This window comes from Chenopodium album, chromosome 2 (assembly GCF_948465745.1).
Source record: "Chenopodium album chromosome 2, dcCheAlbu1.1, whole genome shotgun sequence".
Classification (NCBI taxonomy): Eukaryota; Viridiplantae; Streptophyta; class Magnoliopsida; order Caryophyllales; family Amaranthaceae; genus Chenopodium; species Chenopodium album.
Window position 1 is genome coordinate 9,345,201 of NC_137835.1, and position 15,770 is coordinate 9,360,970.

The 15,770-nt window shown below is 36.1% G+C and overlaps 1 protein-coding gene across 1 annotated transcript; it reads left to right on the forward strand.

The window, feature by feature from the left end:
* The first annotated feature begins 2,872 nt into the window (after positions 1 to 2,872).
* On the forward strand, positions 2,873 to 5,943 carry LOC145582564 (putative F-box protein At5g55150). Its single transcript, XM_081639551.1, has 2 exons — positions 2,873 to 3,593; positions 4,636 to 5,943. Exon 2 carries the CDS (start codon positions 4,648 to 4,650, stop codon positions 5,770 to 5,772), a length of 1,125 nt encoding a protein of 374 aa, XP_081495677.1. The 5' UTR covers positions 2,873 to 3,593; positions 4,636 to 4,647; the 3' UTR covers positions 5,773 to 5,943.
* Positions 5,944 to 15,770: the final 9,827 nt, after the last annotated feature.

The following is a 15,770-nucleotide window of genomic DNA, read 5'->3' on the forward strand; positions in this document are numbered from 1 at the left end:
GTACCCCAAACGCTCGTTCAACGTCCTTCCGAGCAGCGGCTTGTTTATCAGCAAATAATTTATCCTTCTGAAGTTGAGGTAGAGTTATACCTTGAATGAAAGTAGGCCATTTAGGGTAAATGCCGTCTGCTAAATAATAGCCCAAGTTGTATTCATGGCCGTTCACAGAAAAATTAATTGGAGGTGCCCGGCCATGCAAAACATCATCAAACACCAGAGACCGATAGAGGACATTAAGATCATTACAAGCTCCAGGGATTCCAAAGAAGGCATGCCAAATCCATAAATCTTGATCTGCCACGGCTTCCAGAATAAGGGTAGCATTTTTACTTCGGCCTGCGTATTCCGCTTTCCATGCCATAGGACAATTCTTCCACTCCCAATGCATGCAATCAATGCTACCTATCATACCGGGAAAGCCACGCATTTCATTTTGATACAAGACTCTCCTTAAATCTTCGTCCGTGGGACTTCTAAGGTAATCAGCTTCAAAATGGGTGATAACCCCTTGGCAAAAGTGTTGCAATGCATTCCGAGTGGTAGTGTTACCAATGCGTAAGTATTCATCCACGGCATCCGGGGCGGTCCCATATGCCAACATCCTAATTGCTGCGGTGCATTTCTGTAACGGAGATAACCCAAGTCTGCCAGCTGCATTCCTACGTTGTTGGAAGAATTGATCTCCTTCAACGACCTTGTTCATAATCCTACAAAACAAAGGTCGTTGCATTCGAAATCTATGGCGAAACTGTTTTTCGTTGTATACTGAGTTACTTGCAAAATAATCATTAAACAACTGTACATGCCCCTTTTCCCTATCTCTCTTATCTGTATCGCCTCTAGGCTCTGGAACACGATCAATTTCGGTTATGGGTTGGGGTTGTGTTTGGTTAGGCAACATAGTTGGTAGCTGAGTAGTGAAAAAGTCATCAACTAATTGATCAAATTCCGCATATTGATCAGAATCAGATGAGCTTGATGTTGAGCTAATGGAAAACATTTTGTATGTGGGATAAGAAAGAATTTTTGGAGGGTTTATTATATTTTGGTGTGTTTGTGGGTGATTGTTTCAGTGGTATTTATAAACCATGGACTCAATGTGTGGTCATAAACTAGAGCGACAATTCAATTACTGACACGAGTGACAATTCAATGACACAAAGTTCACATGACTACTATCAATCCAAAAAGACACGAGTGACAATTCAATGAGACTTGTCTACTTTTCAATGACTACTGAAAATACATTAAAAGGGGATTGACATAAATGAGACAAGTGACTTTTCAATGCAACCCAAAACAAATAACTGATTACGACTAGTCATTGCTTAAAACAAATAAACTTCAGTACATACTTAGCTCATTACAAATATATAATAACAATACTTAAAAACCTACACGAGTCTTCGCCCGTAAACTAGTTCAATTAACTCTTCCTTGTGCGCCTCTTCAGCAGCAGTGAGTGGTGTTGTCTTACTCAAATACAGTTGCAACATATCAAAATTCATCTTCTTCTCTGCTAATTCAACTTGTTTTTGCTTCCTCTTTTCCTTTTCCCTATCAAGTTCCAACCTTTGTTGTCGTAGATTTGCTTCTCGTTCTCTAACCTCAGTACACGCCCTCATCTGTTCACCGATACTCAGAAATGCACTCTCGGAAGCCACTGCTTTGCCCTTACGCTGAGATTTCGTTTTTTTAACACCATCAGGTCGTCGTAGACCTCCCGACGAAAATCCATCAGTTCGAACGTCACTCTCACCCTCAGCCCTAGACCTCTTCCCACTTCCACTACTATTTTCTTCGTCATCAGCACCACAAGCCTTTCTTTCCTCTTTCGACAGACCCCATCTAAGCTTTGTCCTCCACTTCGGGTCTTGATTAACCATTTCCACTGCGTGGGGAAAAGCAAAATTATGTTGTGGATTAGTGGAGATATAAAACAACTTTGATGCATTTTTAATTCGATCAGCTTCGTTGTAACCACTTCCACTTTCTGGAAGTTTACCCGCTTCCTCATAGCAACTAGTCCACTGAAGCAAATCAGCTGCCATTCTTCGCCAATGTGTCTCTAAACTCTTCAAAGGTCTTGGCGGTAGTATATGCGGCTTCTCTGCTTGAGCTGCATTATAAGCGTCACATACTTTTCGCCAAAGGTGAGATGCTTTTTGGTTCGTACCAACAAGCGCGTCTCCACTTATTTTCAGGTATAACCCAATTAGAGCTTCATCTTCAGCAACTGACCAAATGCGACTTGCTTTAGCTAGTGGTTGGTTGGTCGGTATTCTAGGAGGTGGTGGAGGGTATTGAGGTGTCTCCGGAACAGCTTCTTCTTGGCTCTCATCATACTCAGAGTTGCTCCCTACAGTAACGGGAGGAGTTTGTTGTTCATAGTAACTGTTTTGATTAGGAATTTGTGGAGGTGTTTGTTGGTGATCAAAATTTTGCAAAGACGGGTTGCCTAATCTTCCTAGGAATAGTTGAAAATTGGGATTAGTGATGAAATCTTCTCCTAAATCAGAAAAATGTTGAGAAAGATGATAGTAATTAGGGTTGTTGGGATCCATTAGATTGTATGTTAAAATAACAACAATAATAATTACTTTATTTTAAAAAAAAAAAAAACCTCCGGAATTACAATAAAAAATTAAATAAACATAACGTATTAATTAAATATTAGACTAATTAAAAAAAAACAAATTACTTAGGAACACAAAAAAAAACCCTTTATTAACTTAACAATAGAAATTAAAATTTTGTTTTTAAATAAACAACAATAATAATTACTTGACAACAAAACTGCTCCGAAATTATAATTAAAACAACGAAACAAAATTATGGGTTTTTTTTTTTTTTTTTTTAAATTATAGCCTTTCTCAAATTTATATAAGAAAATAATATTTAGATGTAAGTAGATTTGGGAGAAAATTAGCAAAAGAAAAAATTTGTGCTTTTTAAAAGTTTGTCAAAATATGTCAAAATGGATGTCTATTTGTAGGGAAAAAAATTTTAAGACCGTTTGTGAATTTTTTTTTTTTTTTTTAATTATATCTAAACGAAAATAGCCGTTTAGATATGTGACCGTTTTAAAACGGTAGGAATTTTCTGATTGGGTAAGAAATGCTGACAGGACGCGTGTCAGCCATTCATTGGCGCTGCTGACGCGCCCTGTCAGCGGCTGCAATTATATATTTTTTTTCCTGAGCAACCATCAAAACGACGCGTTTTGATGGAAGCTTGTTCTTTCAGCTTCCCAAAACACGTCGTTTTGGGGGTGGGCTCAGCAAAAAAAAAAGCTGCGATTAGTAATTTTTGTGGGGCCCACTATACACTATTCATCATCAGATTTCCTCATCCTATGAGCATTTTTGGACTTCCTCATGAGCAAATTTTTTTTTCCTCATTGTTGTAGTACCAAATTCATCATTTTTGCTCAACATTTTTGCTCATGAGGAAAATTTTCCTCATTGATGGCAATGCTCTAATAACAAGTAAAATGTAATAAAATTTGGGCCATTCATGAAGACCAAAATAATGAACATTTTACCATAACTTGGGCTGGACCCATAACATGGTCTTGTTTCAACTCTTCTACTGTAAGCCTCCGAGTTCTTGAGTTCTGAACTTATTTTTTGCTTTTGTTTTTTTCCTATATGTATAATTGTATATATTTTTGGATGCAAATTCAATTTTGTTGATTTAATTTGTATTTGTGATTCTAAATTACTCTTATTTTTTTGATTGGTTGATGTGAAGTGAAATCGTTTTTTTTTTTTTTTTTGAGGCAAAAGGTGAAATCGTATTTTTTTTTGAGGGGAAGGTGAAATCGTATTTTTTTTTTAGGGGAAGGTGAAATCGTATTTGATTGAAAAGAGTTTAATATTTACCTCTAAATTAACATTAATTCCTGATAACAAGTTGTTGATTGAATTTGTATTCCCACTTGTTAATTGAATTTTTAGTTGATTTGAATCCTGTTTCTTAATTGAATTGTATTTGTGATTTAAAAAATTAAATTGTTACTTGGATTTTGTCGATTTGAATTCAGTTTGCTGATTGAATTTTTATTTCTGAGTTGAAATCAATATGATTTATGAATTTAAATCGTGATTTGCAATAAATTTGTTTATTGAATATGTATAAGTGATTCTATATCACTTTGTTTGTTGAATTCTTGTTTTAATGATAATGCAATGTTTCCGATATGTGAAGGACTCCTAATTAAACATTTAAACGGATTGAAAAAAAAAAACGTGGTATAATCTTGAAATTGCCACTGATTTTTAAATTTTAAAGCAATTAATTGTTTTAATTGATTGTAAATAATAAAATTATTTTCCTTTTTGAATGCAACGGCAAGTATGGATGATAATTGAATTCGTATTTGATTGAGAAGACTCATATTAATTTTTTTTTGAATTTAGTTTGCTGATTGAATTCTAATTTTGGGTTGTAATCAATTTGTTTATTGAATATGAATTGTGATTTGCAATCAATTTGTGAGTTGAATTGCTTCTTTGTAATAATATAGCTTACAAAAAGTTAACCCAAACTATATAAAACTCTCCCACATACTGCCTATATTTTTTTAAAGCAATTGTTTTTTCTGATTGATTGTATTATTATTCCCTTTTGAAGGCTACAGCAAGCATGGTAAATTGGAGTGAAATTCCTGAAGAAATTATTAGGAAAATTGCAATGGAGCATCTTGAAAGTTCAGAAGATTTTGATGCTTTTGGGTTGGTCTGTTCAACTTGGAGAAATTCAATAAAGGATGTCAACCACTTCTGTCCATATAAAAACACCCAACTTCCTTGGTTGATGTTAGCCGACCCTCCCAATAATTCACACCGCAGACTTTACAGTCTCTCCAAACACATGTTCCGTAATATCAATGTGCCTGAGCCTCATGATGACCGATGGAAGTTTTTCACTTCGAAAGGGTGGCTTATTTCTACTAGTCTCAGTAATCATAACATCACCCTTTTTGATCCTTTCTCTAGTAAAGTGATCAAGCTACCGAATATTCTTCCAAAGGTATTGCATTTTGATGAAATTGAATTAGTGGATGAGGTTACATCTTTATTTGTGTATTACAAATTCTTCATATCATCTAGGCCGTCGTCTTCTGGTGATGATTTTGCTGTTGCAACAATGTTCGACAAAACCCAAAGGTTGGCCTTTTGGAGACCTGGGCAGGCCGAGTGGAGTATACCTGACGCGCATTTTTTTATTAATCAAGTGTTCGATGTCTGTTACTTTAAAGAAGAATTCTATGCCATAGATTTGTACGGAAAGGTAATGGCATTTGGAAGTGAGGTAATGAAACGACAACCTAGAGTTGTTGTTGATGTTCCGCTTCGAAGTGATGACCTTGATAGCCACCTAGATGTCATTCCATACTTGGTAGAAGTAGAAAACACTTTGTTGGTAATACTGAGGAAGATTTACATGGGTGATGTTGGAGAAGAGGATGAAGACAAGTATTACACCGATTCATTTGACATACTCGAGTTGAATGTGAACGATGGAAAATTCAAACAAGTCAAGGGTGTGGGTGAGCATGCTATATTCTTGGGTTTTAACTCTACTTTCTCTGTAGATGCATCATCGTATAAACATGGTTGTAAAGCTGATTGCATATATTTTACCGATGTTTATATCGAAACATTTCGTAGTACGAGTGTATGCAATGGAGGAACCGATATGGGTATTTACAGCTTGAAGGAAAGAAAAGTCATTGAACGATTTTATGAAGGTCCTTCACAATTTTGATATTACTCCTCCCTTGTGGGTAGAGCGCCCTCATTTTTAAATTGCAATATGTTAAGGTTACTCCCAGTATATTACTTTAATTTAATTCCGCACACTTGTTCCTTATGACGAATTATGTCTGTTGTTGAATTTTTTCTGTTGTTGAATTAGATCCAAATTTGGGATGCAAAGCAAAAATTATATATCAATAAGGAAGTGGAAGTCATACATACATTTGAAACCTAAGCTAACAATTAGATTATATAAGCTGTATAGTGTTGTCTTGCATTCTTATCAAAATGCTAAAATAATAGGTTTGGAAAAAACTGAAATTTCTAAGTAATGCGCAAATGCTCAAGGTTGTGAAGCTTAATTAATAATTATGCTTGAATTTATGGAATTTTGTGGTGAAATCAGTTTGGTTTTAAGTACTGGCCTAATATTTTTGTTACTGGCCTAAATCATACTGTACTAGTAATTAGATCTTGACTGGATGAGAAGTCAGTGAACATGTTAAAACAATCTTGTCTTTCCATCCAAATCTTTTCAGCCTCAGTAGTTTGAATAAGTAACTTGATTTGTTGGGTATGAATCGTATGATCGTATATGATCTTGATTTCTTATAGATTCGTGATATATATTAAAGGATTAATCTTATACATTGTAAGTTTTTTATAAGATAAAATTTATATATTAAAAAAAAGAATAATAACTTTTATAGTACTACGTATATAGGGTAACTTTAAATACTTTTAAGATAACTTTAACCCGTAGTCTTACAATAAATTAACGTACTTCCGTCTTTCTTGAGAATTTATGATTGTCTAAAACTAAGTGCAACATCTTAAAAAAAAAATTAAGGAAAGAGTAGTTTAGTACTCATTTCCTAACAAGTCCATTTCAAATTGTCTTGATGACATAGACCAAGATGGCTGGTTGGGGTTTTGCATTGTCTATCCAAATGGGCCCAAACTAGAGTTGTCAATTCGGATATTCAAATCGGGTTTGGGTCGGGTCAAATTAGGTCTCGGGTTAAATCGGGATCGGGTTATGTCGAGTCAATCTAGCTTCAGATCAGGTTCAGGTTCACGTTGGGTCAATTTCAGTTCAAGTAATAACGGGTCGTTCACCTAATCGGATATAGATCAGGTTCAATCGAGTTAAAATCAGACCGGGTTCAATTTCAGGTTCAGGTTATGTTGAGTCAGGTTTGGATGGGTTAACAAGATGGTACATTCGGGTTCGGGTTAGTGTTGAGTCGGGTTCTGGTTCAAGTTCAATTCTAATAAATATCGATGTAGCCAAGTTGAACTATATAATTACGCCTTCTATAATTTGATCAAGCATCATCAAGATTTTATTAAACTTATATACGAGTAATAGAGAACAAAAGTTATATAAGCTGAACAAAAGATTTTATTAAATCGGATTGAAGGTTTACAGAATTATACCAGTATATAAGCTGAATAAAAGGTATATCAAAATTTTATTAAACCTTCCATGACTCGGGTTCATGGTTTAATTGGGTCTGGTACTAGTTCAGGTTCGGATTATTTTCGGGTTGGATTAAATCGGTTGATGGTTACTATCAGGTTGGGGGCAGGTTCGGGTTCAGACCATAAAGTATTGGATCAAATGGGATTTCGGTTAAGATCAAGTCAAGTTACATGTCACTAGTTTCACCTCATTGTTCGAGTACAGGCTGGGTTCAGATCATTTTCCGTTAAGGTCGGGTTCTCGGGTCGGGTCAGTTTTTTACAGCTCTAAATATAATCCACACTTTTTGAGGAAATTTTGAGGATTCGGGGCCCGGTGGCAAAAGGTGTTGAGACCCTGGGGATATACCTCGGGGTCATATAATGTCTTTTGAAACCATATATGATCATTATATGTTATCATAAACGTACGTAGTAGGCTTGAGTTTACGAAATCAATGCAAGTTGTGAACGGGTAAAATGACCGTTTAAGGGCATATTGGATGGTTCCACCAACCCAATTGGACACCCGGTGGGTATTAGGGACCATGGTAAACATATCGGCAATTTTTATTTTCGGGCGAAAAAAGGTAAAAAAAATTACAAAACTAAAGGCTACAATCCAAGCTTTTTGAGGAAATTTTGAGGTTTAGGTGCCCGGTAGCGAAAAGCCTTGAGACCCTAAAGGATACATCTCGGGGTCATATAATTTCGTTTGAAACCATATATGATCATTATATGTTGTCATAAACGTCCGTAGTAGGCTTGAGTTTACAAAATCGATGTAAGTTGCGAACGGGTAAATGACCGTTTCAGGACATATTGGATAGTTCCACCGACCCAATTGGAATCCCAAAGGGTATTAGGGACCATGGTAAAAATCTCGGCAATTTTTATATTTGGGCGAAAAGAGGTCAAAAAATTACAAAATCGAAGACTATAATCCACGCTTTTTGAGGAAATTTTGAGATTTAAGGACCCGGTGGAGAAAAGTGTTGAGACCGTAGGGGACATATCTAGGTGTCATATAATGCCGTTTGAAACCATATATGATCATTACATGTTGTCATAAACGTCTGTGGTAGGCTTGAGTTTATGAATTCACTTCAAGTTGTGAACGATAAAATGACTGTTTAAAAGCATATTGGACGGTTCCACCGACCCAATTGGACTCGTGGAGGGTATTAGAGACCATAATAAACATCTTGACGATTTTTATTTCCGGACGAAAAAATGGTCAAAAAATTACAAAATTGAAGGTTATAATAATCCACGCTTTTTGAGGAAATTTTGAGGTTTCGAGGCCCGGTAGTGAAAAGTGTTGAAACCCTAGGGTATATATCTCAGGGTCAAATAATGTCGTTTGAAACCATATATGATCATTATATATTGTCATAAACGTAAGTGGTAGGCTTGAGTTCACGAAATCACTACAAGTTGTGAACAGGTAAAATGACCGTTTAAGGGCATATTGGATGGTTCCACCGACCCAATTGGACTCCCAGAGGCTATTAGGGACCATGGTAAACATCTTGACAATTTTTATTACCGGGCGAAAAAAGGTCAAAAATTACAAAATTGAAGGCTTATAATCCACGTTTTTTTTTATAGAAATATTAAGGTTTAGGGCCTGTGGCGAAAAGCCTTGAGACCCAAAGTGATAAATCTCAGGGTCATATAATGCCGTTTGAAATCATAAATGATTATTATATGTTGTCATAAACGTCCATAGTAGGCTTGAGTTTACAAAATCGGTGCAAGTTGCGAATATGTATAATGACCGTTTAAGGGCATATTGGATGGTTCAATCGACCCAATTAGACACTTGGAAGGTATTACGAACCATGGTAAGCTTCTCAAAAAATTTTATTTCCGATCGAAAAAAGGTCAAAAAATTACAATATTGAAGGCTATGGAAATTTTGAGGTTTTAAGGTCCAGTGGCGAAAAGCCTTGAGACCCTAAGAGATACATCTCAGGGTTATATAATGCCGTTTGAAACCATATATGATCAATAGATGTTGTCATAAACGTCCGTGGTAGGCTTGAGTTTACGAAATCACTTTAAGTTGTGAACGAGTAAAATGATCGTTTAAGGGCATATTGGATGGTTCCATCAACCCAATTTGACTCTCGGAGGATATTAAGGACCATAGTAAACATCTCGACAATTTTTATTTCTGGTCGAAAAAAGGTCAAAAAATTACAAAATTGAAGGTTACAATCCACGCTTTTTGAAAAAATTTTGAGGTTTCAGGGCCCGGTGGAGAAAAACTCTGAAACCCTAAGGGATACATCTCGGGGTTATATAATGCCGTTTGAAACCATATATGATCATTACATGTTGTCATAAACGTCCGTGGTAGGCTTGAGTTTACGGAATCACAACAAGTTGTGAACAGGTAAAATGACCGTTTAAGGGCATATTGGACGATTCCACCGACCCAATTTGACTCCCGGAGGATATTAGGGACCATGTTAAACATCTCGACAATTTTAATTCCGGGCGAAAAAAGGTTAAAAAATTACAAAATTGAAGGCTATAATCCACGCTTTTTAAGGAATATTTGAGGTTTTCGGGCCCGGTGGCAAAAAGCCTCGAAAACCTAAGAGATACATCTCGGGGTTATATAAAGCCGTTTGAAGCCATATATGATCATTATATGTTGTCATAAACGTCCGTGGTAAACTTGAGTTGACAAAATCACTTCAAGTTGTGAACGGGTAAAATGACCGTTTAAGGGCATATTGGATGGTTCCACCGGCCCAATTTGACTCCCGGAGGATATTAGGGACCATGGTAAACATCTCGAAAATTTTTATTTCCGGTCGAAAAAAGGTCAAAATATTATATGTTGTCATAAACGTCCGTGGTAGGCTTAAGTTTACGAAATCACTACAAGTTGTGAACGGGTAAAATGACCGTTTAAGGAAATATTAGATAGTTCCACCGAACCAATTTGACTCTCGGAGGATATTAGGGACCATGGTATACATCTCGGAAATTTTTATTTCCGAGCGAAAAAAGGTCAAAAATTTACAAAATTGAAGGCTATAATCCACGTTTTTTGAGGAATTTTGAGGTTTCAGGGCTCGGTGGCGAAAAGCCTTGAGTCCCTAAGGGATACATCTCAGGGTTATATAATTCCGTTCGAAACCATGTATGATCATTGTATGTTGTCATAAACGTCCGTGGTAGGCTTGAGTTTACGGAATCACATCAAGTTGTGAAAGGGTAAAATGACCGTTTAAGGGCATATTGGACGGTTCCACCGACCCAATTCGACTCCCGGAGGATATTAGGGACCATGGAAAATATCTCGGTAATTTTTATTTGCGGGCGAAAAAAGATAAAAAAAATTGCAAATTTAAAGGCAATCCACGATATTTGAGGAAAATTAAAGGTTTCGGGGCCCGGTGGAGAAAAGCCTCGAAGACCTAAGGGATACATCCCAGAGTTATATAAAGTCGTTTGAAACCATATATGATCATTATATGTTGTCATAAACGTCTGTGGTAAACTTGAGTTTACGAAATCACTTCAAGTTGTGAACGGGTAAAATGATTGGTTATGGGCATATTAGATGGTTTCACCGACCCAATTTGACTCCCGAAGGATATTAGGGACCATGGTAAACATCTCAACAATTTTTATTTCCGGTCAAAAAATTACAAAATTGAAGGTTATAATCCACGCTTTATGAGAAAAATTTGAGGTTTCGGTGCCTCGTGGCGAAAAACATTGAAACTCTAAGGGATACGTCTTTGGGTTCTAAAATGTCATTTTAAATATATATGATCATTATATGTTGTCATAAACGTCCGTGGTAGGCTTAAGTTTACGAAATCACTACAAGTTGTGAAGAGTAAAGTGACCGTTTAAGGGCATATTAGATGGTTCCACCGACCCAATTTGACTCTCGGAGGATATTAGGGACCGTGGTAAACATCTCAGCAATTTTTATTTCCGAGCGCAAAATAGATCAAACAATTACAAAATTGAAGGCTATATAATCCATGCTTTTTGAGGAATTTGAGGTTTCGGGGCTCGGTGGCGAAAAGCTTTGAGACCCTAAGGGATACATCTCGGGATCACATAATTCCGTTTTAAACCACATATGATCATTATATGTAGTATAAACGTCTGTGGTAGGCTTGAGTTTACGAAATCACTGTAAGTTGTGAACGGGTAAAATGACCGTTTAAGGTCATATTGGTTGGTTCCACCGACCCAATTGGACTCTTGGAGGGTATTAGGGACCATGGTAAACATCTCGTCAATTTTTATTTCCGAACGAAAAAGGTCTAAAAATTACAAAATTGAAGGCTATCCACGCTTTTTGAGGAAAATTTGAGGTTTCGACGCCCGGTGGCAAAAAGCCTTGAAACCCAAAGGGATACATCTCGGGGTCATATAATGTCGTTTGAAACCAGATATGATCATTATATGTTTTCATAAACATCAATGGCAGGCTTGAGTTTACGAAATCACTTTAAGTTGTGAATGGGTAAAATGACCGATTAAGGGGATATTGGATGGTTTCACCGACCCAATTTGACTCGTGAAGGGAATTAGGGACCATGGTAAACATCTCAGCAATTTTTATTTACGGGCGAAAAAAGGTCAAAAAATTACAAAATTGAATGTTATAGACCACGCTTTTTGAGGAATTTTTGAGATTTCAAGGCCCGGTGGCGAAAAACCTTGAAACCCTAAGGGATGCATCTCGGGGTTATATAATGCCGTTTGAAATCATATATGATCATTATATGTTGTCATAAACGTCCGTGGTAGGCTTGAGTTTACGAAATCACTGTAAGTTGTGAACGAGTAAAATGAACGTTTAAGGGTATACTGGATGGTTCAACCGACCCAATTTGAAACCCGGAGGATAATAGGGACCATGATGAACATCTCGACAATTTTTATTTCCTGTCAAAAAAAGGTCAAAAAATTACAAAATTGAAGGCTATAAGCAACGCTTTTTGAAGAAAATTTGAGGTTCAGGGCCCGTTGGCGAAAAACCTTGAAACCGTAAGGGATAAATCTCGGGGTTATATAATTCCGTTTGAAACCATATATGATCATTATATGTTGTCAAAAACGTCCGTCATAGGCTTAAGTTTATGACATCACTGTAAGTTGTGAACGGCTAAAATGACCGTTTAAGGGCATATTGGACGGTTCCACTGACCCAATTATACTCCCAGAGGATATTAGCGAACATGGTAAACAACTCGGCAATTTTTATTTCTGTGCGAAAAAAAGGTCAAAAAATTACAAAATTGAAGGCTATAATCCACGCTTTTTGAGGAAATTTTGAGGCTTCAGGGCCCGGTGGGGAAAAACCTCGAAAACCTAAGCGATACATCTCGGAGTTATATAAAGCCATTTGAAACCATATATGATCATTATATGTTGTCATAAACGTCCGTGGTAAACTTGAGTTTACGAAATCACTTCAAGTTGTGAACGGGTAAAATGACTGTTAAGGGCATATTGGATGGTTCCACCGACCCAATTTGACTCTTGGAGGATATTAGAGACCATGGTAAACATCTCGAAATTTTTTATTTCCGGTTGAAAAAAGGTCAAAAAATTACAAAATTAAAGGCTATAATCCATGTATATTGAGGAAAATTTGAGGTTTCAGTGCCTGGTAGCGAAAAACTTGAAACCCTAAGGGATACATCTTTGTTTATAAAATGTCGTTTTAAATATATCTGATCATTATATGTTGGCATAAACGTCCGTGGTAGGCTTTAGTTTACGAAATCACTACTAGTTGTGAACAGGTAAAATGACTGTTTAAAGGCATATTGGATGGTTCCACCGACCCAATTGACTCTCGGTGGATATTAGGGACCATGGTAAACATCTCGGTAATTTTTATTTTCGAGTGAAAAAGGTCTAAAAATTACAAAATTGAAGGCTATAATCCACGCTTTTTAAGGAATTTTGAGGTTTCGGGGCTCGGTGGCGAAAATCCTTGAGACCCTAAGGGATATATCTCGAGGTCATATAATTCCGTTTGAAACCACATATGATCATTATATGTAGTCATAAACGTCCGTGGTAGGATTTAATTTACGAAATCACTACAAATTGTGAACGGTTAAATGACCGTTTAAGAGCATATTGGATGGTTCCACCGACCCAATTTGACTTCGGGGGATATTAGGGACCATGGTAAACATATCGGCAATTTTTATTACCAGGCAAAAAAAGGTAAAAAAATTACAAAATTGAAGGTTATAATCCACGTTTTTTGAGGAAAAGTTTAGGTTTCGGGGCCCGGTGGCGAAAAGCCTCGAAAGCCTAAGGGATACATCTTAGGGTTATATAAAGCCGTTTGAAACCATATATGATCATTATATGTTGTCATAAACGTCCGTGGTAAACTTGAGTTTACGAAATCACTTCAAGTTGTGAACGGGTAAAATGACCGTTTAAGGGCATATTGGATGGTTCCACCGACCCAATTGGACTCTTGGAGGGTATTAGGGATCATGGTAAAAATCTCGACAAGTTTTATTTTCGGGCGAAAAAAGGTAAAAAAATTACAAAATAGAAGGCTATAATACACGTTTCTTAAGGAAATTTTGAGATTTTGGGGCCCGGTGGCGAAATGTGGCAAAATTGAAGGCTATAATCCACCCTATTGTTCGAGTATAGGCTGGGTTCAGATCATTGTCGGTTAAGGTCGGGTCCTCGGGTCGGGTCTGTTTTTGACAGCTTTAGGGACTCAATATTTTTTCCATCGGGTCCCGAAACCTCAAAAATTCCTCAAAAACTGTGGATTATATAGCCTTCAATTTTGTAATTTTTTTGACTCTTTTTCGCCCGAAAATAAAAATTGTCGAGATGTTTACCATAGTCTCTAATACCCTCTGAGAGTTTAATGGGTGGGTGGAACCATCCAATTTATCTTTAAATGATCATTTTACCCGTTTTCGTACATGCCTCTTGTATTGGCTATAAACTCTCACGGGGCCTTTACGTTGCCGGATAATGGTCATATATATATGGGTCCACACAATATTATATGATCTCGGATTCATCTCATAGTATTTCGTGAAATTCCAACACCAGTTCCCAACACCTCCTAAATCGCTCCATTAAATTTTTCGTCAAAATTTTAAATAGGGGTGGTGCAATAAAAAATTTAGGTAATTAAAAGGTGGTTTAGTAAATAAAAAAAAATATAAAAGGTGGTTTTTTCAGAAAAGTTGGACAAAAAAGGTGGTTTATACAAATTTTACCTAAATTATATACAAAGGACATGTCTATATAACTTTTTACAAGAACATGTTTATATAATTAGTCAATAGTTATTCAATAAATAATTTATTCAAAGGTTTAATGAGAAACTATTATAAATTATAAACAAATAATTAATAAATAAATAGTAAACAATGACCCTATATATCTATTCAATTACAAGTGCTACAAAAAATAACTCGGAGCATCGCTCAGGCCACACATTAGTTAAATAATAAAAAGGCCAGGTTGACATAATAAAAGCGGATGGCCAAAAGATTAGCTTAATAATTACAAATTTTCCAAGAAAATATTGGTAGATTTAACATATATAGGTAAGAGTCACCGAATTCTCACCGAGAATTTGAGCGATTGATCGGAGAATTGTGATTTGGAGAACATAGGGGGGTTTTGGCGAACATAGAGCGATTATTATTAGAAATTTCCATGATTATTATTGGAGATAATGAGTAGTATAAAAAATGATGAAAACGAATAGGAATATGTGTACGGTATAGATAGATAAGAAGTAGGAAGGATACAATAATTTTTATTTGATTATTACAATTAGGAGTTTCGTTGGTTATGGACTGTGTTGACGCTTGAAAAGATGAGCCCATTCAACGCTCAACTCTTCATCTTTAGGTGGTCTGGTGATGTATAATTGGCTGTGAACAATCCAATATTTAATTATTGGAAACTAAAAATATCTAACAAAGTAACAAGTAGCAATACTATCTAATGCACAATTATAGGGTTTGTAGCCTAAAATAAACACGAATACATAGTCGCAAATTACACCAATCTATAATTTTTACTCCTTGAAAGTTGAAAATATACAATCATATGAATAACTAATTAAAGATGAAAAGGGATCTGAAATATAAAGTACAAATAATTGAATAAATTGATAAAATTATTAATAATTTACCTTTGCGCCAAAGTCTCCCTTAAATTGATGAATGATGATAATTGGTAATGTATGTAAACTAAGAAAAGCATTGACACTATGAATTTGTGAAGTTTGCTAGAGAAGAAAGGATTGTTGGAGAATCTACAAAGGTCGAACTCGAAGGCAAAAGGGCGGTTATGTGACGTTTAATTCAAAGGTTTTTCTTATCAAATAAAGCAGCCCATAACTATTTTCGAGTATTAAATTTCGGGTTTGGTCCGGTCTGGGTTTTTTTCCGGGTTTAGAACGGACCGAACCGAAACCCAAAAGGTTAACTTTTGAAACCCAAAGACCGAACCGATTACCATCACATGTTGAGAGTAATGTCTATA

Bases quoted from the DNA above. Each gene is read 5' to 3' on its own strand.
- LOC145582564 (XM_081639551.1), top strand. From the start codon at position 4,648: ATGGTAAATTGGAGTGAAATTCCTGAAGAAATTATTAGGAAAATTGCA.